Source organism: Pyrgilauda ruficollis, unplaced genomic scaffold (assembly GCF_017590135.1).
Source record: "Pyrgilauda ruficollis isolate IOZ18807 unplaced genomic scaffold, ASM1759013v1 scaffold31, whole genome shotgun sequence".
Lineage (NCBI taxonomy): Eukaryota > Metazoa > Chordata > Aves > Passeriformes > Passeridae > Pyrgilauda > Pyrgilauda ruficollis.
The window spans coordinates 411,481-436,466 of record NW_024524489.1 but is presented as its reverse complement, the minus strand read 5'-3'; the positions used below and the strand labels follow the sequence as shown (position 1 = coordinate 436,466).

The window sequence follows — 24,986 nt, the reverse complement described above, 5'->3', positions numbered from 1 at the left end:
CTTTGAAACTGCAGGCAAAGCAAGGCTGAAGCTTCTGACGCTACTTTACCTTTGTGCAGCTTTGCCTGACCACCTTATAGCATTCAGAAGCGGCACCATTACAAAGAGAGCAATAAGTTAATCCTTATGTAATAAGGAACTGGAAGAAAAAACCTGCTTTCCATGGGATTTCGCACGTACACTCATGTTTTATACCAAAATAGTAGCCTCCCTGGTTTGAGCGGCTACAAAGCTGTAACTCGGAGAGGAAACGCTCCTACAGGCGGCCCAACTCCATGGCCTTGACAGGTGCACCCCGCTCCACCAACCGCCCCTGCACCGCCCTACAGAGCCCTCACAACCCGCTCCTCCTCCTCCTCCTCCTTCCCCGCGACCGAGCGACCTTGAAGCGCGGGCGGCTGAGGGGGCAGCGGCGCCCTCGGGCACAGACCGCGGGCGCGGCACACCTGAGGCTTCTCCCAGGTCTGGGAGGGAGGGAGCGAGGAAGGCGCTACCGATGAGCCTTCCCGGGGAGGCGAGCGCTCCCCCACACGTTCAAACGCGGCCCGGCAGGAAGAAGCAGCAGCGCAGGAAGCACGGCCCCGGACGTGCCGCGCCGCGCCGCCCCTCGTCGCCCGCCATTAGCCGAGCGCAGCGTCACTCGCGGCGCGGCCCGCCTCAGCCGCTGGCGGCCATTTTGCGTGCGGGCAGCGCGGGGCGGGCGGCGGCGACGACGGGCGCGGCCATTTTGGGTAGGGCAGAGGAGCGGCGGAAGGCGGGCGCGGCGTAGGGACTGCACGGCACGGCCGCCTTGGGCCGCCCGGCTCTTGGGGCCGCGCCTGGGGCTCCGGCCCCGCTGTTCTCCTCGGTTAAACCGCTGAGGGGATGCTCGGAAGGCCGGGGCTCTGGCGGCGGTGCCGGTCGGCTCCCACCGAGCATCCCTCAGGCGCCGCGTCACCGCCACCTCAGGCGCTCTGTCCCGTTCCTCACCCCCGCCCAGCCTGGCCAGGCATAAAAATACGTTTATATATCTGTGATTTTTCTTCCTTGCATACCTGCTACTGCAGCCGCTCCGCCTTTCACCTGCGCCCAGCTGTCTGAGGCTTCCTGTGGGCGGGCAGAAGTGCCCCGGGCCAAACTAGTTCAAATAACTTTGTTCCCTGACCTCCGCTTTCCCGTAGCTCCTCTGCTTTCCTGTATTCACTTTTCCTGTATTCACTCCTGTAAGTACAAGAAATACTCCTGTGAATACAGTTATACTTTTCCTGTGTTTTCACTCTTCTCTCTACTCCTTCAGTTGCTGTCAAAACGACTTCGTTTTATATTCATATGTTAATGAATGGGTTTGTTTTCAATTTCGTTTATAGTTGCAGAGTTTATGACTGTAGCCAAAAGACAAGTATTTAATGCCTGATCTCCGTGCAGAAAGCAGTATAATTTTTTTAATTGTATAGTAATTTTTCGTTGTTAATTGCATTCAGCTGTTCACAAAAGTTAAAGGTACAAACAGTATCTGTTTGTGGCCCTCTGGTGCTCCTCAGAACCTCTTCTCCCTCTAGATCCAGGCAGTTCTGTGGCGACTGGGTCATGTTTTGGAAACTGACTTGTTGAGCCTTAAAGGTGAATGGGCAGTGTATGAAAGAAGGAGTAACAGCGAGCAGAAAAGGTGCTGACTGGCTGGAAGAGTATTTTCCTAGGGTTAAGTGGCGTAATTGGCAACAGTGGGCATAGAAATCCTGAATGGCAAATGGGAAGACCGTGGTGTGTGTTTTTAGAACTGGGGGTGCTTTGCTGGATGTGTGGGTAGCTGAGCATTGCGCTGCTCATCCCCAGCTTAGGATCCGCTCCAGAAACTGACCGGTGCTGGACGGGAAAGTTCAGAAAACTCCTCTTTTATGTTGTGATAGTTCATTTCGTACTGCAAAAATAGTCAATATCAACTTTCCCTGCAGAGTTCCTTAATTAGCATTTGTTTTGTTTCTGTCGTTCTCAGCTGCCCCCTCTCCCCGCCCGGAGATGGGCAGTGGGTGAAGTTTGCTGCTGTATCTCCGAGTGTCTGTCAGGAGTTCTCAGTTCCTCCTCCCTCTGAATTTCCTCACCACAGGAAGCTGCTTTGCTAAGGTAAGATGCTGTTCATCAGCTGGCAGAGGACACTTGAGCTTGCTGTCTGGGTCACCGTGTTTTCTGGCTTCTCCTGAATACCCCCCGCTCCATTTGACTCAAGTTTAGGGAAGAAAGATATTCTGCTACATTATTTTTTAAGCGTGTCTCACTCTAGCTACAGGCAACTTATGTGTTTGATTCTAAATCATGTCTTCGTGCACAGATTGTATTTTAGGTCTTGGAATAATACACATCCAACATCAGGACTTGTTTTTTAGTAAAAAAAAAAAAAATATATATATATACAGTCTTGTGAGGAGTTTTTCTGTCATATGTGCTTATTTTCATATGTCCTTATGTGGCATTTACTTTGGAGGTTTGCAACAGAAAAAGCATTCTATGAGACAGAACCTTGCTGTCAAACATTAGCAGTTGTGACAAATCTGTGTTTTTGGTGTTTTTTTTAAACACAGGAAATGGCAAAGTATTTTGGGGTTAGTTGTTTTGAGGCTAGTTGTTTTGGTTTTTTTCCTTGAAGAATTGATGAGTGGTTTTCCTCATCTTCTGATGTTTTAGTATTGAGTATTTTTCACCTGTGTCACTTCAGTGATTTCCCTGATGGTTCACACATAAAATATTTTCCTTTTTGTTTTCTGTGGATTTGCTTACATTTTGTCTGTCTGCTCTATTTCCTTTGTCTTATCTGTGTGGTCAGTGCAAAGAATGGGGTAGCTGGCAAACTCCCAAAGTCAGCTTACTCCCAGGAAGAGCAAACTGAACCAAAGCTAACTTTTCCTGTGCGTCCTTTTCCTTCTTATGTTTTTCTTCTATTATTTTGTAAATTGTATGTGGAGGGGATTTCTGCCTGCCAGCAGTTCTCACATGAGTAGTAGCAGACGTGTTGCAATAGTATTTATCTGGAAAGTAAATTGTTTCCAGAAAGAAATCAGTGATGCCAGGGTAAGTTCAGCTGAACTTACTACATGACTGAACTGAACTAGGATGTCACAAGTGGTCCAGAGCTCTGTTCTTTGCATTGTGTTTCTCAAAATTGCCATCAGTAGAGTTGTCAGGATTTAATCTGATAAAATGGAGAAGTTTCCAGGGCTGTTTGGTGCAAGGGAGAATGACAGCGACATGGCACAAGGCGTGACGGTATTCCAGCTTCTGTGTGCATGACTGTTGAGAATCTTAAGATTAAAATCATCTGTGCTACTCTGTGTAGTTTTAAAGTGGATGTTTATCTTGTTTTGCACTTTTTTTGAAGTTAAGTAGCAATAACGACTGCATTTTGGAACATGTAAGCCTAGTGCCTGACAGAAATACATGTCCCCAATGTAATTTGTGTCCTGAAATGTTGACAGCTCTATCACAGTACTTAATGATTTGAAGCATGCAATGAGGAATGTGTACACATTCCTCAATTTTTAATATTTTCACTCAGGATTCCAAATTAAGTGATTTAGGTCCTGTTTGGGATAAGCAAGGGAGGAGGATGTCCCAAGTTCACTTTATTTTTGTGCAACCACCGTAAGACTTGGGTTATGCTGCTCTATGTGTGTAGTATAAAATTTAAAATATACATAACGTGGATGTATGGATGGATACCAGGTGAGCCAAAAGCTATAGTTTCTTACATGAAAGAGCTCTAACTTTGTATTTCCTGTGTTGGATGCAAAGTGCCTCCAAAGTTATGAGGTTCATTAAAAGAAACCAACACAGGTAGCTAAGTAATTGTCCTTTAAATAAGAGTTTTCCTTGTTTTTCTAAAAGCAAAGTGTAGGCTTTGAAGAACAGTAGTCATGAACGAATGGGCCATATGTAAAATTCCTTTTTGATTGCTGTAGAGATCTGAGTGTTTCTCCAGTACTGATCACTGTTAATTGGTATTTTTATAGGGCCAGCTTACACTGACCTATCATGGCATCCAACAAATTTGTCATTAAGGTAAGTAGAATGTCATAGCTTTAAAAAAAATAATAAATCTGTAATACTGCTTGGAATGTGTCTGTTGATACGAAAAGTGCTTCCTTCAGGCTTCTGGTCACGGTAGCATACTTTATATGAGCTTTTCTCTCCCTCTGGAAGCAAACTTGGAATTGCTGCTATATCATGGCAGAGTGTATCTGGGGTCAGCTGAGGATTAAAAGGCTTTAACTAAAAGTGATTAGTTGTGCAGCGAGAAACTGCATGAATTCTCAGTAAAAAATTATTTGCTACCTGAAGTAAAATTTTGGGTGGATTCTTTTCGTACTGTAATCTTGTAATGCTATTTATGTACTTCCCAGGTTTCAGGGTTCCTGGTTTAAGGTGTAGCAATGTTCTTAAAGTATTATTTATTTGTCTTTTTTTTTTGCCTCCTTTTCCATTTTCAGGGATTGGTTGTTTCACGTGCAATAAAGTGCTATTGAAGTTCATTTTGCAAACAGTCCTAGGCTTCTAGTTATGTGCTGAAAAGCAAAACTTTTCAAAACATTCTGTAATAAACATAACACTTCATAATTCTACTACTGTGACTATCCCAGCTAATCAATAAGTAAACTTAATTGTGATTAGCACAACATATTATTCTCTTCGAAGTGTTTTTCCAGGAATTTTCATAACACAACAGATTTTTCTTCTGTGGGAATGCTTGGAATTTTTTGGAGGGCAGCTACAAAATCCTTCCTGAGTGATCAGGCTGTGGAAGCTGTCAGAGCTTGGTTTTGTGGGTAACCAACCTGTTTAATGAGAAGACCAAGCACTTAATTTTTGTGTGTTCTTTTCCAAACAAAACCACTGTCATTTAGTGGCATGTTTGCATTATGTTTTTACTGTTTAACAGGATTGTAAACCTCCAGAAGTTTAACAGTATCATATTATTCAGTGCTGCTGAGTTTTTAGAGGGACTTAGAGGAGAAATGTATTTGATTTTGGGCACATGTTAGCTGATACTCCAACTCTGTGCGCCACTGATGTTGATAACAACAGGAGCTGAGGCTGAGGGCATTGCTTTTCTCAGCTGAGAACTCTTGATATCGTCAATATTCATGTAAGTGCCCAATAAAACAAGTGCTGTGAGTTGGAATGTCTTTACTCAATATAGAGCCTGCAGACTCTTGGTTTCTGACCTGCATCATTACAGCTTCATTGTGCAGCAAGGATGTGTCGCTGATATTCAGCATGGACCTTGCAGTCACCAAGTTTAGCATCCCTGACTGCCCGAGCAGGGCTAGGTTCTCATTGAGCACGTCTGTAGGTGAGCAGTATCACAGATAAAGCTTTTGAAAATGCTGACGAAATACTACTTTTTCTTTCTTACAGTGTTTGAGGAATGAGAGTTAGTTTTTTGCAGGTACCAAATGCGGAAAATTAACTTTACCTTGACCTGATTGAAATTCGCTTTGTGCACAGATAAACATTTTCCTTGTTCAGTCAGGGACTTTGTATGTCAAGTCTTGCTTCTTTAAATTCACTGGATTTGTATTTAGTGTAAATATTTTCTAAGACTTCAGCTTTCACATAAGTTTTGCACAGAAGATCCCCATGCAATAGATTTTCCATTGAAAACTATTCCTACTTGTCTTTGCAGGCAGAGTACAGAAAATACTATATTCTTTATTTTAGATTCCTTGTGTTTGAAGCTGATGGGAGTATTTTACTGAGTCTGAAAATGTTCAGGACAGCAAGTCCACAGGAGGGACGTGACGATGGAGCCCCTCTCGTGTGAGGAAAAGCTGAGAGAATTGGGGTTGTTCAGCCTGGAGAGGGCTTCAAGGGGACCTAATTGTGGCCTTCCAGTATCTGAAAAGAGCCTAGAAGGAAGGTGCAAAGGGGCTATTTCCTAGAGCGTGTAGTGACAGGAAAAAGGAGAACGGGTTTAAACTGGAGGAGAGTAGGTTTAGATTAGATATTAGGAAGAAATTCTTCCTTCTGAGAGTGGTGATACACTGGAACAGGTAGCCAAGAGAAGTTGTGGATGCCCCATCCCTTGAAGTGTTCAAGGCCACTCAGAGCCCATCGAGTCTGACCTGGTCTAGTGGAGGGTGTTCCTGCCCCTGGCAGGACGTTAGAACTGGAGGAGGGATGGTTTCTAAGGTCCCTTTTAACCCAAACCACTCTGATTCCATGTTTCTGGTGCCTCGCCTCGTCTTCTACATTCTCTGCTTTTAAGTGTTTAGATTTTGTAAGCCTGTGCATGTGAATCTTTCTGGTAAGAGGCTGAAAAGTGCAAGTTATCAGTCTGTCAAATCTTAGCCGACTATCAAGTAATTAAGTGGAAACCCCCTCTAATTTGTTTAACTTCGCTTCTTACTGATGCGCGTTTTATCTGCGCATCTCGGCGCCCTGGTGTAATGGTCGGTGACTTCCAGAGGAGGGAGCAATTGGTCTGGTTTTGGGAGGCTAGCCTAAGCTTGGATTTATGGGCTAGTAAGAGCGATTGAAATAAACTAATTGATGCAGTAAAATAACTTTAAACCTTAATACAGAAACTACACTTAGGTCCTAAACACACATTCATCACCTACTAAGCAGCTGGATGATACAGTTTTGTGATTAGCAAGAGATAATATTTGTGCAAGTTAATTTGATCATCAGTTTTCTCTTTTATATTGATATTTCATAAGCATTGCATGGTAAAATACCCCCACCATATGAATTTAATTAATCTTTCTCTGTGTGTTGCTAAAATATTTTACTGCTGTTCTGAGGAATAAATCTTAACTTTAATTGGTGAGGCTTAAAGCAAAATCTTGAACTCTATATGGATTTCAAAAATAATATCACTAGGGCCTTGTTTAAAACTTTGGACAAAGTAGAAAGAATTCCTCTTCCAGAATTGTGTAAATTGACTTTATTCATGCCAAGCTGCAGAACTAAATATAGTAATTTTTATGGCTTCAATAGAAAAATTTCATTTACTGTTTTCTGCAATTTGTTCATTTTCCAAAGACAGAAGAGTAACTTGTTACTACATTTCAATAGCTCAGCTCAAAGGGGAGCTTTTTTTTTTTTTTGCTTTGTTTCCTACTTGGAGCACTGTTCTGTCTCAGATTTGGAGGCCTTAGATTAAGCTAATTGTAGTTTTAGTGTTCCCTCTGGTCATCCAGCTCACTCTGCAATTGATTTTTCAGCATTGTTTCTCCTTTTTACCAATTTAAATTATTGCATTCTGGACATTTATGTAACTTTTTTGATCCTTCCTACTAATTTTTTGCTTGCTTTATGTGGCAAGTTCATTTGAAACAGCAAGCACAGCTTTTTGTTTTATATTGGGAACAAAGATGGAAATACTGGGTATCATTGGACAGGAAAATGACATTGGGATTGTAATATGATCTGTTGTGTACTTTCTTTTTTACAGTGGTGTATCTTAATTTAATCATTAAGACACTGACTTACAACCAAAGGCATCCTAACATCTGTCTTTTGAACCTTAGGAGTGGTCCATGAAAGAAAGTGTATGTAGCAAGAACATTGATTATAGGCTGGAACAGCAGGCAGAAGGAAGTGGAAAGCCATGTTCCTGTCAGACAGTGTCCCAGTATGGACTGACAGCCCTGGCTGGGCCATTTTAGGGTCTGCTCACACACTGTGCATTGTCTTGGGTGTGGAATAACAAGATGAGAATTAATTCTGATATTTGTAATGTTTTCTTTTTTTTGGCTGCCAGTTGAAATGTAATACGAAGGTTTCTCCACCAGTTGTGCCCATCTGGATGGTTCTTAGGTGACATCTCAGAGGCTTGACAGACTGAAGTGCACATTTCTGTGAAAGTGTCCATTGAGTTAGCTGCACAATATTCCTGTAAATATACAGCTAAGCCATAATATTTTTGTGAGTAATTGACGTGTTTTCTTCTTCTTGGGAGTTGTTTGGAGAGGAAAAAAACTATGGAGATGAGTAGGTTTTCTTACCTGATTTTTTATTTATCTCTGATCCCATCTAGTGAGCGATGAAGGATAACAGATGTGTTTATGTAGTTTACATATTACATTAAGTCCACAAATACGAGTGCAGTGCTCTCAAGTGGAGAGCAAGGATAAGGAATGCTGTTTGTATTTAAAGTAAATTTTTATATAAAGTGACTGCTCAGAGTTATGAGACTGATTCTACAGCTGCTTTTTTGTGTACATAGTTGTGAGCATGTTAGCATTCTGAGTTTTGGTTTGAGAATTAGTCTTTTTTTTAGAGAGTACTTAGTTAAATTAACCGATAAATGCAGTATTTCTGGTGTTCATTTCTTTTCCACTTCACTGCAAAATGAAGATATTTTGTATGCGAAATTCCTGTGGTTGGAGTACTCAAATGTTTCAATAGAAACGTGCTAAGATTAGGTTTCTGTGATTTAAATAGAATTTTCTAAAGTATTCTAAATCTAAAACCAAGGTGCTGGTGTTCTCCAAACAGATTAAGGGTTGTAAGAGTTTTACATGTGTTGTGTGTTCTTATATTTGCTGTTTGGGTCTTTAAAAATTAAGAAATGGTTATGTTAATCATTAAATAATGGTTTTCTAGAGATAGAACTTTCCTGAGGTGGTATATTGCTCAGAGCAGCTGGAAATACGGGTGGTTGAAATTGGTATTGTCAAGTAGCATCACACTTTGCTCAGCTGTCATTTTTGTTTCTATATAAAAGATAAAATAGGATACTTGTCTAAAAGGGCTTAGAATTCTTAAAGAAGATGATGAAAAAGGGGCAGGAGGGAATGTGATTTAAAATAGGAAGTGCAAACAATAATAATGGCTGGAGGGACATCTATTTAGTTCTCTTTCTCAATGCTCCAGTAAATTCCCAATTTCATGGGACCAGATATGAAACGGCTAAAGTGGTGAGTAAATAAGTTCCAGAAGAAACAAAAGAGGATGTTGGGAGGTAGAAGGGGGAAGAAAATTAAGTGTACAATATAATTCTAAATCTCCTGGAGTCAATGGAAGTTTCCTCACTGACCTCAGAGGATTAATTTTCAAGCCTAGGGAAATGATGAGTGGATGAAGAGTTGAGAGATTAAAGTGTTAGCAGAAGGAGAAAGGAATAGGAAGCCAGAGGGATAAACAACAATAGTGGAAGCACTGCTTTCACAGGGATCACTTCAAATAAGGAATAAAAGGATCATTCAACTTGCATTACTTCTTTTGGTAATTCAAATCTGATTAGTTTTTAAAGTACCACTTGTGCATGAAAATCAGTTTTTTTGCTAACTATGAGCACTATACTGCTGGGACAGTGACATGGGATTCTAAATTCCCACCGTACTAAGTAATGTGGGTTTTTTTTTAATCTAATTAATTCAAAGATGTAAGTTCCATGATACTTGCCACATGCTTTATTTCTGACCAGCACTGCCAGATTTTACACCTCCACTGTTGGCTTTGTGGAGATCCTGGTGGTGCTGCCTGCTTGACCCCAGAGTCCAGCCCTGGAGGAGGAAAGGATGGGAAACTTAGAAGCAAACTTGAATCTCCCTGAGTCCAGCAAAACATGAGGGCTTAGCAGCGATGCTGCGTGGGGTCACCGAGTGCCTTTAGGTCCTGGGAGAGGCTTCAGCTTATGCTGTAGGTGACATTCTTCAATTCTTTCCAGTGGGTTCAGATGGAGGTTAGTAGGCTGGGAGGTAAAGAGGTCCGTGTTTCCTGCACTACCTGGTACAGAGAGTTTCATGATGGAGAAATGCAGATTTTGCTCTTGATGGTATGATAATGAAAATTTATTATAATGTTTTTCGGTAATTTTTCATGTAGTCTCACGTTCCTTTGGGCAATGTAGCTGGATTCTAGTATGTGGGAGCTATCTGAATATTTGATGTAAGAGTGTATTCTGACAGGACTGTGGAGGAAATGGGAGAAGAATGACTGACAACACGTTTTCATTCTTTCCTGATGTTTCATCCATGTAGTTCACAACTTCCTTAGAAGGCATCTATTTTTAATAGCAAAATTATTGCTTAGTTTCAATTCTCAAATAAAAGCTTTGTTTCTGGACATTTTGTGCTCCAGTTTGGGGACATTTTGTGCTCCCTGCAGAGCTTACTCAGCCATGACTTTGCAGTATTTTTCTTGAGTCAGTAGCCAGACTTTTCCTTAAATAATGGTACCACAGCACATGGCCCCGTTTCATTGTTGTGCTGCAGTCATGGCTGTGCACGGGCACCTATGACGCTCAGCTGTTGTGAAAACCCTTTAAACTGCTGATAAAATGATGACTCATGGTCACCTGATGAAAACAGATTCATTACCATGACTCCAGAAAGTTTAGCTCCCTTGAAGTGTTTCACTTCCCACACTAGTTCTTCTAAAAGAGATGATGCTGCAGTTATTTTCTAACAGTTGACAGCTGCCCAATTAAGTGCAACAGTGTGGTTGGAAAAAATTGGAATTCCAGACTTCTTTTAATAATGGTTTAAGGAACTAAAATCTCTATGAGCTATGAAGCAGTCACCAACATTCTTCACAGTGTTACTTGAAGTGATTTCTAATCAAATTATACATTTTGGATTTCATTTACCACTACTGAATTAAGTTCTTTTTGCAGTGGATCTGACCCAAACCTCACTGGAGTCAATGTGTTTTGGATCGGAGCCTGTAGAAGTATATTGGTAGCATGCCATAGCTTAACTAAGGACATGCTAATTTTTTTCCATAAATGGTCTTCCTCAGTCCAATTTATCTGTGTTTTTAATGTGTTGTGTTTGTCTGTCATGTCAGTGTGTAAGGAAGTTAGGTTGGAAAAATATGGAAAAGTAATACAGCCAAATAATAAAACATAAATGGATTTTAATTCTAGTATGAAACGAGTAAAATTAAATCCTCTGCATTGCTGACTTGTGATTCCCCAGGGACTGTGAAAGGACGGATGAATTAAAATAGAAATATGACAAAAACCTGTTGCATAAGACTTGCATGTGGATGATTTTATGTTATGAGGCAGAAAAAGATTCTCAACAAGGATTTGAATATAGGGTAGCGTGGGATGGGTCATTGACACTTAAATGATCAGGAGTTCAACTGGTGATTTTTGTCCTTATCTAGTTTCCCTCTTTTGACTGGAAATATTTCTGACACACAATGCTTAAGAAAGTCACCATATTAAATTGCTCCTAACGTGTATGATTGAAACTTGCTGCAATAATGACTAGTATAAGCAAATTTTGGCTAAGGAATTCATGCTTTAAAATTTAACATGCAAACTCCTACATTTTTTTCTTTGTTACATCTTTGCTTCTGCTTGGGATTTTTTCCCATTCATTTTCCAACTGATTCATTTTAAACTTAGATGATAAAAAACATGTGTTTATTTTGTGCTAAAAAACTTGACTAGTTTGAAAAAGAATGGTCTCATCAGAATTGAAAATTAGCTTCAGATATCAAAAAAAAAGGTAAAATAAGATTTCTTAGCTGTTACAATATCAGTCATACAAACTTTGTCAACAAATTACATATGGAAAAGTCATGGCTTGTTTGCATGGTGGTGTTTGTTTTTTCCCCTGAATACCTCTCCACCATTTTCATTACCACAAGCACTGTCGTAATGGAAAGGCAAAGTGTTGCAGATCTAATAAAGAAATTAAGTAATAACATTAAAAACCCCTTAGAAATACAAGCCCCAGAACGGAGTGAAGAGGTTTTCTTGATTGACAGAGGAGAACTCTTATTACTGCAGAACACAACTCCGGTACAGTGTGTCTGCATCGGGGCCCTTCTGCTGTTGTGGCGTGGTGATTTTACAGAATCCTTCTACTTCTGCCTTTGTGTGATGTTGCTTGGCCAAAAGAATAAGCACCTTTCAATAAGGCCTAGGAGTCAGGTCAGCCGTGTGTGTTCATTTACTCAGAGAGATGTGTGAGTGAAGCTGGGCTGTGGCGTCTGAGCCGTGGCCTGTGAAGCTCACCCGTTGTTTATTTCCCTGCTTCAAGGAGTGCAGTGCTTTGAATGTAGCCTCCGCGAGAGGCAACTCTGCCGTCTTACTGCAGAACAGTAACTGAAAGCTTTTCACTTGGGAAAGTGGAAGAAATAGTTCCCGACCTCGATCGTGTGCCGATGTTTTGAACCAAAATCTTCGCTGCTGTGTTTTGAGTGTTTTCCTGTTGGCTGTGTACACTTTGCTAGGGAAGCAGGATCCATTTATGAAGCCTTAAGGGCAAGTGCCATTTTTCTTGGGTTTGTACTTTTTTGTCTTTGACTTTCACTGAGGGTTCTATGCTGTTTTTGCTATAGGTGTGTTTTACAGACAGATCCTCTTGCAGGAAATCCTGAATATCCAAGCTTTGGCAAAACTGAGATTTTGTTCCTTTTTCTGTGTAACTTGCTGTGTGCTATGTGATAGCATTCAAGTGGAGAATCCCTGTAAAAATGTTGCATCAAAGCTGGTTGCAGAATAGTCAGTTGTTAGTCTCGAGGGAGAGTGGGAACAGAGATAAGGAAGAATGACACAGTGGTTTCCACCCAAGAAACTGTGTCATAGCCACAGAACATTTTCTCAGCATTTTCATATCGTTGATGACTGGGGTTTGTAAAGTTGCTTCAATAATTTTATCCTCATTTTACTCCAGAAAGTTATGTGGTTAATAAGCCAAGTGAAGCTCTGTCCTGTGTGCTAGGTCCTCTTTCCATGTCCCTGCTTAGTTTCCAGGATTAGTACAATACCTGGCATATCTGACACCACTCAGCTGGTGAAACAATAGTTTATATAAGGTACAGTTAAATACAGCCTTTCAAGCTTGAGCCAATATTCTCCTGTTGTAAACTCCGACGAGTGTCTTTGTTCATTGAATAGCCCAGTGATTTAATAGCACTCCTGATGGACCAAATATACAGGGCTGTGGTTTATCCTGTTTTGTGTCATAGAGATAAAGTCTGAGAGAAGGGCAATGTATATATCTGAACAGAGAATATTTGCTGAACTTAAGAGTTGGGAGAGAGCTAACTCTTGGGCCATTAAAGAGGATCTGTTCAATGCCAAGATCCTAGGATGTGACAGTTAGTAGGGTCATGCAGAATATAACTTTCCCTTCTTTATTTTGACATTCCTATTGCATAAAAATAGGAAGGAGAGTCGTTGAGCTGGACCAGAGTGTGCTGCCCTGCCATAATAAGGTAATCTTCAGCAGTGGAAAACAAACCTACAAAGAGTTATTCATTCCCTCTGTGGTATTGTCTGCAAGTCTCTGGTTCTTATTTGCCTGGGTGTTAAACTGACATAGTCACAATCCATGGTTCAGGGAATTTACAAACAACTTGGATGATAGGATTAAGCCTGACACATCAAAAGTTGAAAATTAATCCCATAATTTAAAAAAGCAATCAAACAACAACATATTCTCATCTCAAACAATGACTCCAGAGAGTTTGAAGCATAACATAAAATAGCTGAATAGCAGAGAGCAGTGATTAAATCATTGACTACCATGTGTGGAATAAAAGAGCAACATTGGTTTATAGATTTCTTCAGAAAATTGATAGAATTTGTCACTAGTTTTAAATGTTTATATGTCAATTTATGTGTGGTTCATTAAATTGAACTGAATATTTAATTTTGCTTTTATTGTTTGGTGGAAACGGGGTGGTGTGTAGAGATGACCTCAAAGGACAAAAAAATGTTAAGGAAAATTTCTTTGTATATATCCCTTCACCCTGATAATTGGCAGGAATTTTGATTTGTAGAGTATCTGGAGGATACAGCTAGGGGTACTTTTTGATTATGAACTGTAAAGAGATTTAATTATGGATGCTCAGCATATTCTACATAGTTCAGAAAACTCTCTGCTAATTTGAAGCCATTTTCTGTAAGGTTATTAGAGATGGTTCATTTGTTGTTGCTATTTTGAAGAGGCCTACATTATTAAGCATGTAGGAACTGCTGGGATTTAATCTAGTTTTGTAAATTCCTATTTGAACTATGGTACAGATTTTGGGAAGGAAAAATCCACTTATGAAGGATACAATAAAAAATATTGTAAGTTCAGAAGTGAAATGATACTCAGATATCTTTAGAACCTGCCTTTGTTTATCTTAAGCAAGCATCAAGGAATCTCACAGTATTTCAAGCTGTACAGCTAGAAAATCACTTAAAGCTCTCTCGTCGGTAGCCAGTGCTGTGACAAGGGAAGGTCACTGGTTTTTATCTACCATTATGAGGCAGCATTCACACTCCAAGCAGAGCAAATGAAGCTGGCAGAAGATAATTTCCAGACTTGTAAGGAGGCTAGGGTCTTTGAACTGTTACAAAATGGTAGGAGTACCAGTGATGATCACAGACTCCTACAACCTAATAGAATATTTGATCTTCACTGTGAACTCCAAATATAAAACTAGTTTAGAAGGAGAGAATACTTCAAAATTGTATCTTCAGAGATACTGGTGACTTTAACTTGATACAAGTGGTAGTTTCAGAAAAGGCAGGGTAATGGTATTTAAGAAGGTAAGTTCGTTCACCAAGAGCATCTACTCTGTAGTACTGCCCAAATCCAAATTATCTCTGCTGCTGCTGGCTGCCATCATACTTGGTTTTGAAATACCCCTTCTTTCTCTTTGGAGTGCCACACAGATTTGGTGCTTAGGCCCTGATCAACAAGTGACTTGCTCATTTCTCTCATTTGACCATCTGCAAGTCAGTTCAGTGACCCTCAATATGTTTAGATTAGTTCCCTTGTGTTCTCAGTAATGCTTCGGATCTCCTCAAAGTGTCCATATGCTACTTGTTTAAATGTTGAAATAGTTAGACATCAGTCCAAATCTGTTAAATTAGAATTCAGTTTAATTGCTGTGTTACCTATTACCTTACTAGTGTGGTGAAAAACAGCAAGGCTTTCTGGTTTTTTTGTGGGCTGTGTGATGGAGCTTCCTGTGTATTTAGGGTGATGATTCCAGGATTTTCCACAAAGTGAAAACACTGTGAAAATTGCCTTCTGTGAGGGCTCATTCTCAGTGGCAAAAATCTCCCCTGCTGTTATTGTCATGTTTACAGCAGCACTGTAAATAGGCTTGAAAATCAGACAGACCTAGGGGAAGGTGTAAAGTGAAAAGTGGCAGGGTCAGGGAACAGGCTGTGAAAGATCTTTCCTGTGGGCTGGGAGCAACTGTGGCACCAGCTGTCACCTGTATGACTGATGTTGAATTGCAGGGGAGTCTGTATGACTTTTAAAATTGCAGATAAATGCAGATCATAAGCATAAAAATGCAAAAAATTGGCATTAAGTTCCTGAGGAACAGATTGCACGTGAACAAGTGATGGGATTGGAATGAGTACTCTGTTACCTGAAGAAAAAGGCAATCTGCCACTGAATGCTTGTGTGTTCTGGAGTTTCCCTCTGTGACTTCCACAGGAAGGTTTTGCAGTCTGGCATTGAACAAAATAAATTCTCAGGCCTTCCTTTGTTGTTTGCAGCTGTCTTCAACCAATCTATTAATATTTCTGGACTGGAGCAAAAGCTCAATGTTTACAAATAATTCCACACTGAAGAAATGTGCAGCATAATGCTTTATTTACCAAAAAATACGGGTTCCAGCAGCCGGGCTCCAGGAGGCAGGCTGACAGGCCAGCAGAGCCCTGGAAATCCCGTAGTGCTGCTTGGCTCTCTCCCTGGAGGGACACTTGTGCCAAGGAGCCCCCTCTCCCAGGAGTGGGCAGTGGGATAGTGCACTGCCATTCCGCCAGGGTTCAGAGCCACGCTGCTTCCTCCTGGAAGCTCAGAAGAACCCCTTTCAAGGGTCATTTGCAGTTTGTGTTTGCAGTGAATTACCCTTCATACCTACTGCTTTTCTGTTGGCTCCTCAATCGCTTCTCTCATTTGGGAAGTGTACTTTCAAAGACTTTCGGTGACACGTTTATTTTTCTTAAATGCTTATGGAACAGAAACTCAGCCTCACAAGGGATGTGTGCCCCAGATGGAATTAGAATGATCCGCAGTGTTAATTCTCTTCATCAATTACGCTCCTCATTTTTTTTTCTTCTAACGTTAATCCTGTAATTTTAGAGAAGAAACTGTTTTGAACAACTTTGCTTTTTGTGCATGTATTAAATTATCAATAGGGTGTAAGCATGGGGAAAACTTAATAAGTTATTTCTCCTTTGCACCTTCCCACATATGCAAATGAACAATAGGACCAGAAATCTGTCTCAAACCTTTGGACAGATGCAGTCTTGGTACAACCTTGTACTTTCAATCCTTCTTTTTTTTTTTTTTCCCATTGAAATCTTAGGAATTTCAGCCATAGGTAGTGAGGTTCACAGGTAGATGCTGGAAGGATGAGGGCCTCTGCTTTCTGTTGCTGGCTGTGGCAGGAAGTGTCAATTAGTGTGAAAAATGCTGAGAGTTCTTGCATTGAGTGATTGAAGTAAATACATTTTGTTTATTCTGCATACTTGCCTTTTAAAGCTGCGTGCAAGATTGCTAGTCATAGGGAGTGGGAAGGTGGGGCAGTTTGATGCCCTTTACCTATTGGCAGTCCTTAGCTGTGTGTGAATGGTAAAGCTACTAATTGGTCTCCCTGTAGTAAAGGGAGCTTGCATCTTCTTAATGATTTCACAATGCTCCCTTTCCTCTGAAAGGCTTTGCTTCTGATTAAAAACAAAAAAAAAAATTGGTACAGGAGATTTTTCCAGTGATTCCTAAGTAAATTATAAAAGCAATTTGTAGCAAAAATCAGCTAAGAATCAGCAGATTAGACATTTAAGACAATTAGGAGCTAGAGCTGTGATATATGTGCACTTGTGTACAAACTAGAGTAATTTAATACATTTAATGTGATAAAACAATACAAGTGAAATTACCATAGTATCAGAATGTCTTGGCTTTTAGCAAAGATGATGTTTGTTATTTCTAATTTCTTGATTTTATTGTCCTTTCTAAGCAATGTAAAGGGAAGAAAACTTAATTTTTGTGAAATATGAGTCCTCTGTTTACTTTTAGAAAAGGTTTCTTTCAGTTTTTTTTATTAGTTACTTGTAGAAAAGGAAGTAAAGACTTTGTATGTAGGTACATGTATGTTGTAATGCTCGTTTTCAGAAACTCAAATCTCAGTGCTTCTAATATTTGCAGTCTGGCATTGATTGTAAGCATAATAGGTTATTTCATGCTGCTTCTCTTTATGTTCATGGTTATGATACTGAAATGTTAAGACCACACACAGACAACAAGATCTCCAGCCACTTACGCATGTAAACAGTCTGGCTTTTTACAAAGTGGAAAAATATTTCTTGTGCAGTATTTTTAACATGATCAGCATGTTAAGGCTTAATCTGCAACTGTGTCAACATTTCTTTGGCTGTAACCATTAATTCTGTAGCCTCTTGATAATATGTAAAATGTGAGACTGGTTTGTTTACTACTGGGATTTGTCAGCAATTACTGTCTGCATTTAGCTTAGTGCTTTCAAATATATAATAGATCAAAGAGTTATTTTGCATCATCACTGTGGTTTTAGTAAAACAAAGGACTTTTTTTTTTTTTCCCAGCTGGCTTTGAGACCTTCAAAGGGCCGTTGGAGCAACAATTTTCATAAATATTTTACTTATACCTGTTTGGTATTGGTAGGCACAGGTACAATACATTAAATAACCTTCTGTAGCTACTGTTTGACAGGAATTTACCTATAGGGACAGGAATGTACATCTCTTTCAGCCTCAGTTATTGTGAGACCTGGCATGGCTCCAACGTAGCTGGGAATTTTTGTTTTGCTTATTTTTGTGTAATTAATGCATGTTTTCAGCATTCTTCTTACCATCAGGAGCTGCAAGTGCAGTGGTCATGTGCAGTATTATCCTAGTGCCATATCATTTTCATCACAAAGAACTGAGCATTACAAGTTCTGATAGACAAGTTCTTCATAAGCATATGTATATACGGAGTTAACTAAGAGTAAGATGCCATACAAGCATTTTAATGGACAACATATCTGTTCAAGTAACAAATATTTGGGTTTATATAGTGCCTTTATCTCTGTTCTCAGAGATAATTTATTAACATGTTTATGAATTTAGTTTCAGTGTATTTTTGTGGTTTTGTAAGTAACAAAAAGAACCAGCTCCCAAACTTAGCAGACAAATGTGCAGAACTTTGGTAAGAATTTTTTGTTTAGTTAGAAGTAGGCTGTAAAATCAGTTAAACTTACCACTGCTCCTCAGAAGATTGCCATCTCAGGGGCACGTGGTTAAAGTATTTCACCTGAGCCTTTTCTATGACCTTGTACCATTCTGAAGTGTTTGTTTTTTCTATGAATATTTCACTTCAGAGATGTAGATAATGGCACATCAATCCATAAGACTGACTTTAAAAATCTCAAAATGCAGATAGTGTAATGTGGATAAGGGAAATTGCTGGGGGAGTTCAGTTTTAGGGATAGTCACCTGACAGAATAAGCTCTTATATGGAACTCTTAAAAGGCAAACCTGCATTTTTAGTCACTATTATAAAGTATTTAATAAGTGTGTCAATATTACTGCAGGAGATTAGGAAACCTTTCCGTTTGTAGATCACTATATTTTTATTTTTAAGACTTAAATGCTCTCTGCTGCTTAAATTCTATTGCCATTTCTAAGCACCGCTCAAACCAGATGTTTTGTTAAAATTTGAATTAATCTTTTGCCCAGTAAAACCTAAGATACTGTTCTCCTAAACAGCATATGTACAAAGAGAATCTGTGTGTTTCATCATTCCTGTTTTGCTGTCTGGTCCAGTTTCATTTCCTTTGATGAAAAAATGATAAATATAACTTAAAAAGTGAGGCAGCAAAATTATCTCTTATCAGTTAGTTAAAATAAATTCTTCATACCAGTTTTGTTTTCCAAGATTTTAAGCATTTAGCTTAAATGATGAATTTCCTGCTAAGAATTTGTTTAGTAAAATAGTTGAATTTTTGACTTATTTTTTGCCCTGCAAAGGTGTTATTTTGGACATATCTACCAGCTATGTATTCAAGTCTTTTGCACGGTAACAAATCCCAGGCTTTAAGAAGCAGCTGTAATTCTAAATCGAATTTTGTGACGAGCCCTTTGCCCTTAGTTTGGATATCTTCCCACCAAGTTATACACCTCTGTGAAAATCAATTTTTAGATTCACTTTTCCTTTAGGAAAGCCCTCTACTGACAGGGACTCTCCTGTGATCTTGGTGGCCCCTGCTGCACTGGTGATGAGAAAGGGGGGAGATTGAGCCTGTTCAGTTTGAAAGTAAGGAAGAGAAAGGGTGGGATCATTTATCTAAACAAAATAAAAATAAAACAACAAAAAGCAAAAAACCTGCTGAAGATCTTTGTTATTTATGGAGCAGAGCCTGGGGGTAGCTGGCACGGAATGGGCTACAGGGATATTCAGTAGTTTGTGTGAGGAGCAGAGACTGGTGATAGGGGAGCAGTGGAGCAGGAATGAGGGGAGAAGGGATGGTGGGCGTCAGTGCTGGAACAGGGATGTGCAGGCAGTGGCAAGCTGAGAACTGGACTAAAGGTGTAGAGAAGGCTGGAAACAAGACAAGGTATGGGAGTAAAACAGGACTTCCTAGTGGCTTGATAATGAGATGAGGATTAGGAGTAGTAAATGATACTCAAACTGGTGAAAAGCCTTGAGAGGCAAGATTAATGGGTTGAAAAGCTGTTTTCAGCCACTTGGAACAGGGAGGAGAGCAGGAATATCCAGATGTCGGAAGGTGTAAATTCTGAGGAATGGTGGGCACAGTTGTCTGTTTCATGCTCCCCTTTGCACCCCAGAAGGAGAACCTGAGGCCCCTGAGGTGTCACAGAGTGGCAGAATGTTTTATCCTTGCCCAGTACTAATCCAAAGAAAGGCCGGTGGTTTACTGCACGTTAAGAGATGTCTGTGGGGCTTCCAATCCTGTGCGTTTCCCTGTGGGAGTCAGTGTGTCACCAGGTGGCACATTTTCCTTAATCAGTTTTCCACCTGTCCTTTCCGAGGTCGTATTCAGAGACCGTTTAACTTCATAAATGTACTTGCAGTCGTCAAGGAGCACGTGTGGTGGCCTTGGCCTTTCTGGAAGTCGTTCTGTGGGATATTGTGGTTGTGTTTTATTATGGCACTGCTTCGCTCTGCCCGTCTTCTTACAGGTCTGTAAAATATTTCATACAAAAAGGGTGAATTGCTCATGATGGCTTTTAAGCACTTGTATATTTATCTGAATTTTTGGAGAAATACTTGGTTGATAAAACTGAAGTTTTGTTGTGGGTTGTTGTTACTCTTCAAAACCTATTTCTCTGAAAACCTAGCAAAGGGAGGTTGAAGGGCATATTGAAAAACTTTAAAGCCAGCAAGATTTGGAGCATCTAGCACTCCTACCATGTTGTAATCATTAATAATAATGAATTAAAAAATCTCTATTGTTCTCTTTGATGTTAATTACATACAGCAGATCATGAGTTCATTCTTCATATCAGGCAAATAAGGAAATATTTCCTCTTCATTTATCTGTGTCCCTTAGCAACACAGTAGGTCTTATGTATTGTTGAATAACATGTGGTTTTGCTGCCTTTGCTGTATACAAATGCTTGTCTTTTTGTCTTTTTAAAAAGCCCCGAGTGGAACTTAGTTACTAAATTCAAGCAAAAAATAATACAAAGATATAAATATATGGCCATAGGTGACTATAACGAAGTTTAGTAGGGTCCATGGACATGTTAAAGCCAAGTCTTTTTTTTTTCTTCTTTTTGTCTTGCTCTTATTAATGTGAATCAGATTGAATGGATGGTGTGATCATTTGTTCCTGTCTCTGTGGTTCCTGACATCCAGGAGCTGTAATCTGTCCTGTGCTGTCGTCTCTGTTCTTTCATTCCTTTTCCCAAAGACAGTTGTGCAGCTAGCATACTGTCAATTTTTTAAATTAAAAAATGAGCTGTTGCTTTCCAAAGGGTAATTCCCTCTCAGTCTGTAAAGTAGGTGTGGTTTTTTGGTTTGTTTTTTTCCCCTGTTGAAATTCATGGGAAAAAATAAATGTAGGTTTTTAAACTTAACTTATCCAGAGTACTCTTTTCTATGTGGCTTTTAAAAAAGATGCAGACTTGTGGGAAGTGAAAGCTCAGCCATAGCTGTTCTAGCTCTGCAGATACTGTAAAAGTTCCTTAGTTGGCACAGTCCTGTCTTTGGCAGGTGATTTTTGCAGCATGTGAGGCTTCATCCTTTGGATTCGCTCCTGTACTTTTCACACTTACAATTGAGTGACAGGGTTGGTTTTGTAACCAGTGAAATCACATTATATTTGTAGCATCTGCTGTCATGTATTTTAATATGAAATTCCTGACTGCTGGCAGGCATTGCTTAGGTCCCCCCAGCACTGTTACTGCTGTGTACTAGAGGCCTTTCTCCTTGTCAGCCTGGCCTCCTGAGCGCAGTGGATTTCCAGTAGAGTGCTACAGGTCAGAATTGTACCAGGAAGGAAAGAAACATTTTGCCCAGTTGGAGAAATGCTTCGCAGGTGTGTTCATCTGCTGCCTGCACAGGGTGAATCCTGCTGCACTGCCTTTGGAAGAGAGGAGAAGTCTATTTCCTACAAATCATCGGGAAATTCATGTCTGAAACCCTTCAGCAAAATGCATGCGGAGCTTTGCTGTTGAAACTGATTGCAGTAAGTTTTTAAGTGTTGAGAGTTGCATGTTTTCTGGGATTATTTTTAATTTTATTTGACTGGTTGAAAAAATTAATCAGGAATGTAAAACTTCTACTGGACCTACAGGCCTAAAGATACTGGAGGATAACTTTTGTCCACAAGTACCACAATTGACAGTCTCTGTGTGTGTCTGTAAACTTGTTCTGCATCTATGCAGAGGTGTTACAGTGGGAGAATCTGACCATGTCTTTTAAAAAACTATTCCATTGCTTCTACTATTGGTGATCCTTTGTTTTAGTGAGATGGATCATTAATGACATTTAAAAAAAATAGTTTTTTCTTAAGCATCTATATCCAGAAGTACATACAGAAATCTTTATTATCTTAAAAAGAATTCTGAAAACGAGGTAATTAAACATAATGCAGCATTATAAAGACCAAAAGACCATAGTCTTAAAATCTGCTTCTGTACTGTGCCAAATGGATCTTCAGTTATGCTGTTTCTATATGAGTGAAAGTGCTGTTGGCAGGTAAGTTTCACAGCTATAGATTTATGGAGAATTTTCTTCTAAAATTCCAATTCTAACATTCTTTCTTGTAATATCGAACTGTAAGGATATTTAAAGCAGTTACTACTTAATTTCCCATGCATATTGAGCAAGAGCAGAGTTTGAAAACCCCTGGAAAGCAGACCTAAATACAAATCTTGTACCATCAGAATTTCAGTGGACTCTGGCAGGTTACATTTCTTTCATACTTCTGTGTTTCCTTTGAAAGAAAAGCTTTCCCAGATGGTCATTGCAGGGTGCTGAATGAAACCAGTAATTTTATGTAAGCATGTAAGTTCATAGCCCTGACAGAACTCCTTGTTTGGGTGCTGGATTCTTTGCAGAGGTTGGGTTTTTTTTTTTCATTTTTATCTCTACACTGTTAACTGAAGGCAAGTTGAGGGTAAGATTATCTGCAAGGTCACAGAGAAACTTCAGGCGTGATGGGCAAAGGATCCTTACCAGGCTGGAACTAGAAATAAACACACAATGGGAAGGATAGGGCCGTACTGATAGTTATAAATTAAGTGTCAAGGTCTCAAATCTGGGAAGGGATCATCAGAATTTATAAAGTTCTATTTAAATAGTCCATTCTCCTCACTTCAGACATCTGTTACTGGTTATTGTTTGAGTGACCACCATGTACATTATACAAAAAGGAATGTGTTTTTTGTAAGATCTCTGCTAATGTGGCAGATAAAATCCCAGTGTTTGATAGCAGTGCCAAAGGGCAAAGAGGTGCTGAACAATATTCCTCATCTTTACCATAACTTTCTTTCCTGGAAAAATGGGCTTTGACAGTGGGAAAATGAAGACTGAGATAAGGAGAAGTGGAAAGAGGCTTGGGAACTGAGAGTGATATAGACCAGAACTTGAGCAGGCAGGGAAAAAAGTCTTCTCTTAGGCTGTTGCACTTTTTTATTGTTGATTACAAATAGGAGTTATATCTCCATGCTGTGGCAATAAATTGAAAGGACTAGCAAGCTAAGGAACAGTTGTTTTTGTTGGCATGGAGTGTAGTCTGGGCCTAGTTTTTACATCTCTAGCAACTGATTGTTGCACTGGTTTTATTAATGCAAATGCTGCACCAGTCTCAAAATTTCATTTTCCAGAGGAGCAGTATTGGAACTGATGATAATGATTTGCTTACTCAGGAGAGCTGAAGCAGTTGACAGTGATGGTTCTCTCATCTTTATTGATTATGGGCATTAACTTTCAGTACAACAGGCAGGGAAGTTTGTTGCCTTTAAACTCTCTTTCTTTCACCCTTGGAGGGCTAAGCAGGTGGATACAGGTTATGGAAAATTAGGTGTGCTGCAGACATGTTAAGTAATTCAGTTTTAATTTTCCATTTTAACATCTTGCTGGGTAGACATAAACATTGCAATTAAGCAAGATCTAATTCAGCCAGGTGACATCTTAGATACCCGATAACAGCGTAGCTGAATTTATTGAGCTGCTTTGTGCTGTCAGTTTTGCTGTAGCCTTTGCCTGTTTAGAAGATGCACTAAGGAGGAATTTTGACCTTGGCAGGTGTGGAGAAAGTCTTGAATTTAAATTCAGGAAAATTTTCATGGAAGAATTAGGCAACCTATGAGAGTTTTGTGCAATAGGGTTACAGATGGAGCAGGGAGAAAAAGAACCTGGTGAATGTACAAATATATGTAATTTTTGATAGAAAATGATAAAATTAAGACTTTTAAGGGACTATTTTACAGCATGTGGCTTTTTTCAGCAATTTAGTTCATTATAGAGGGAACCTGGAAGACAAGTAAAGCCAAATTAACCTCCTGAAGGACAAGGCATTAGCTTAAGCATGATTCTCTGTATTTGCACACAACAGGACAGAATGCTAAGATGCATTTGTAGAGTTTTGCTATTTACTAATATGTTAAAAAGCTGACCTTTCTGAAACATATGCAATAACCTTGGAAGCTAATTTTCCAGTATTATCATGTTCTCAGCTGCAAAAGAAACAACAGGTATTAATATAGTTTATGAATTTATTTAGTTTTAGTTAATTTGTACTCTGCACTGGAATAAGTACACAAAAAGCCACGTTTTAGAATAGGTGTGAAGAATAAACTTTGGCAGATGTTACTCGTGTTAAAATATCCTTGCTCCACATATGTGAGAGCGCCTTGAGTGATAGGAATAGAAATTTGTCAGTTCAGTGTCTGTGTTGGGCAAATGAGCACAACCTCCGGTGGGGCAGAATGAATGGATATCGGGATCAGTGAAACACGTTGGGAAAAACTCAAAACACCCATTGTAACAGCAGTCATATGCATCACAGCCTTCTGGCACCTTACAGGAGGGAGCAGTTGTTAGGACAGGGAAATCTGGTTGCCATAACCCTTTCAGATCCTCCAGAAGGGATGGACAAAGACCTCTGCCAAAGACTGTTAGGTGGGCTGAAGAAGGTCCATGCACAGATTCCCTGGCTGAAGATGGAGGCAGTACTGGAGCTGAACAGGGAGCTTGGGGCAGATGCTGGATTTGTACCAGACCTGAGCAGGGAGCTGAGGTGTGAAAGGTTAAAATGCAGCTGTGCAAAAAGTCTCCAAGTATTGAATGGCATGATGATGAACTAGAACATGTGATTCTTAGTGCACTGTGACTGCATTTGCCACAGGATTTGCAAATATTCAAGCAGTTTTATAAACCAATTCACAAACTCTGAGAGAAAACAATCACTGATGACTTCCAAATACAGATGCAGCCTGAGATATAAAACCCAGGGTCTCATGTTGACAAAACTCTAATACATCTGCTGAGGAAAGTATCATTATTTGCTTATGTTTTTACCTCTTCCTGTAGACTTCTTGTTGC

At 39.8% G+C, this 24,986-nt stretch overlaps 1 protein-coding gene across 6 annotated transcripts in view; it reads left to right on the top strand.

Moving 5' to 3' along the window:
- Positions 1-680: 680 nt before the first annotated feature.
- The window catches only part of LOC121357063 (SLX4 interacting protein), an 83,862-nt gene continuing 59,556 nt past the window's right edge, over positions 681-24,986 (top strand). For 5 of the 6 annotated variants that reach the window (XR_005955674.1, XR_005955673.1, XR_005955672.1 and 2 more), the window contains exons 1-3: positions 1,067-1,202; positions 1,973-2,100; positions 3,981-4,029. Coding sequence is in view for 2 of the 6 variants with exons in the window: in XM_041474020.1 (XP_041329954.1) it covers positions 4,003-4,029 (27 nt within the window). In the remaining 4 variants the exon portion in view is untranslated. Of the gene's footprint in view, positions 732-1,066; positions 1,203-1,972; positions 2,101-3,980; positions 4,030-24,986 lie in introns of those variants that run through there. The other variant, XM_041474022.1, reaches the window with a different exon arrangement.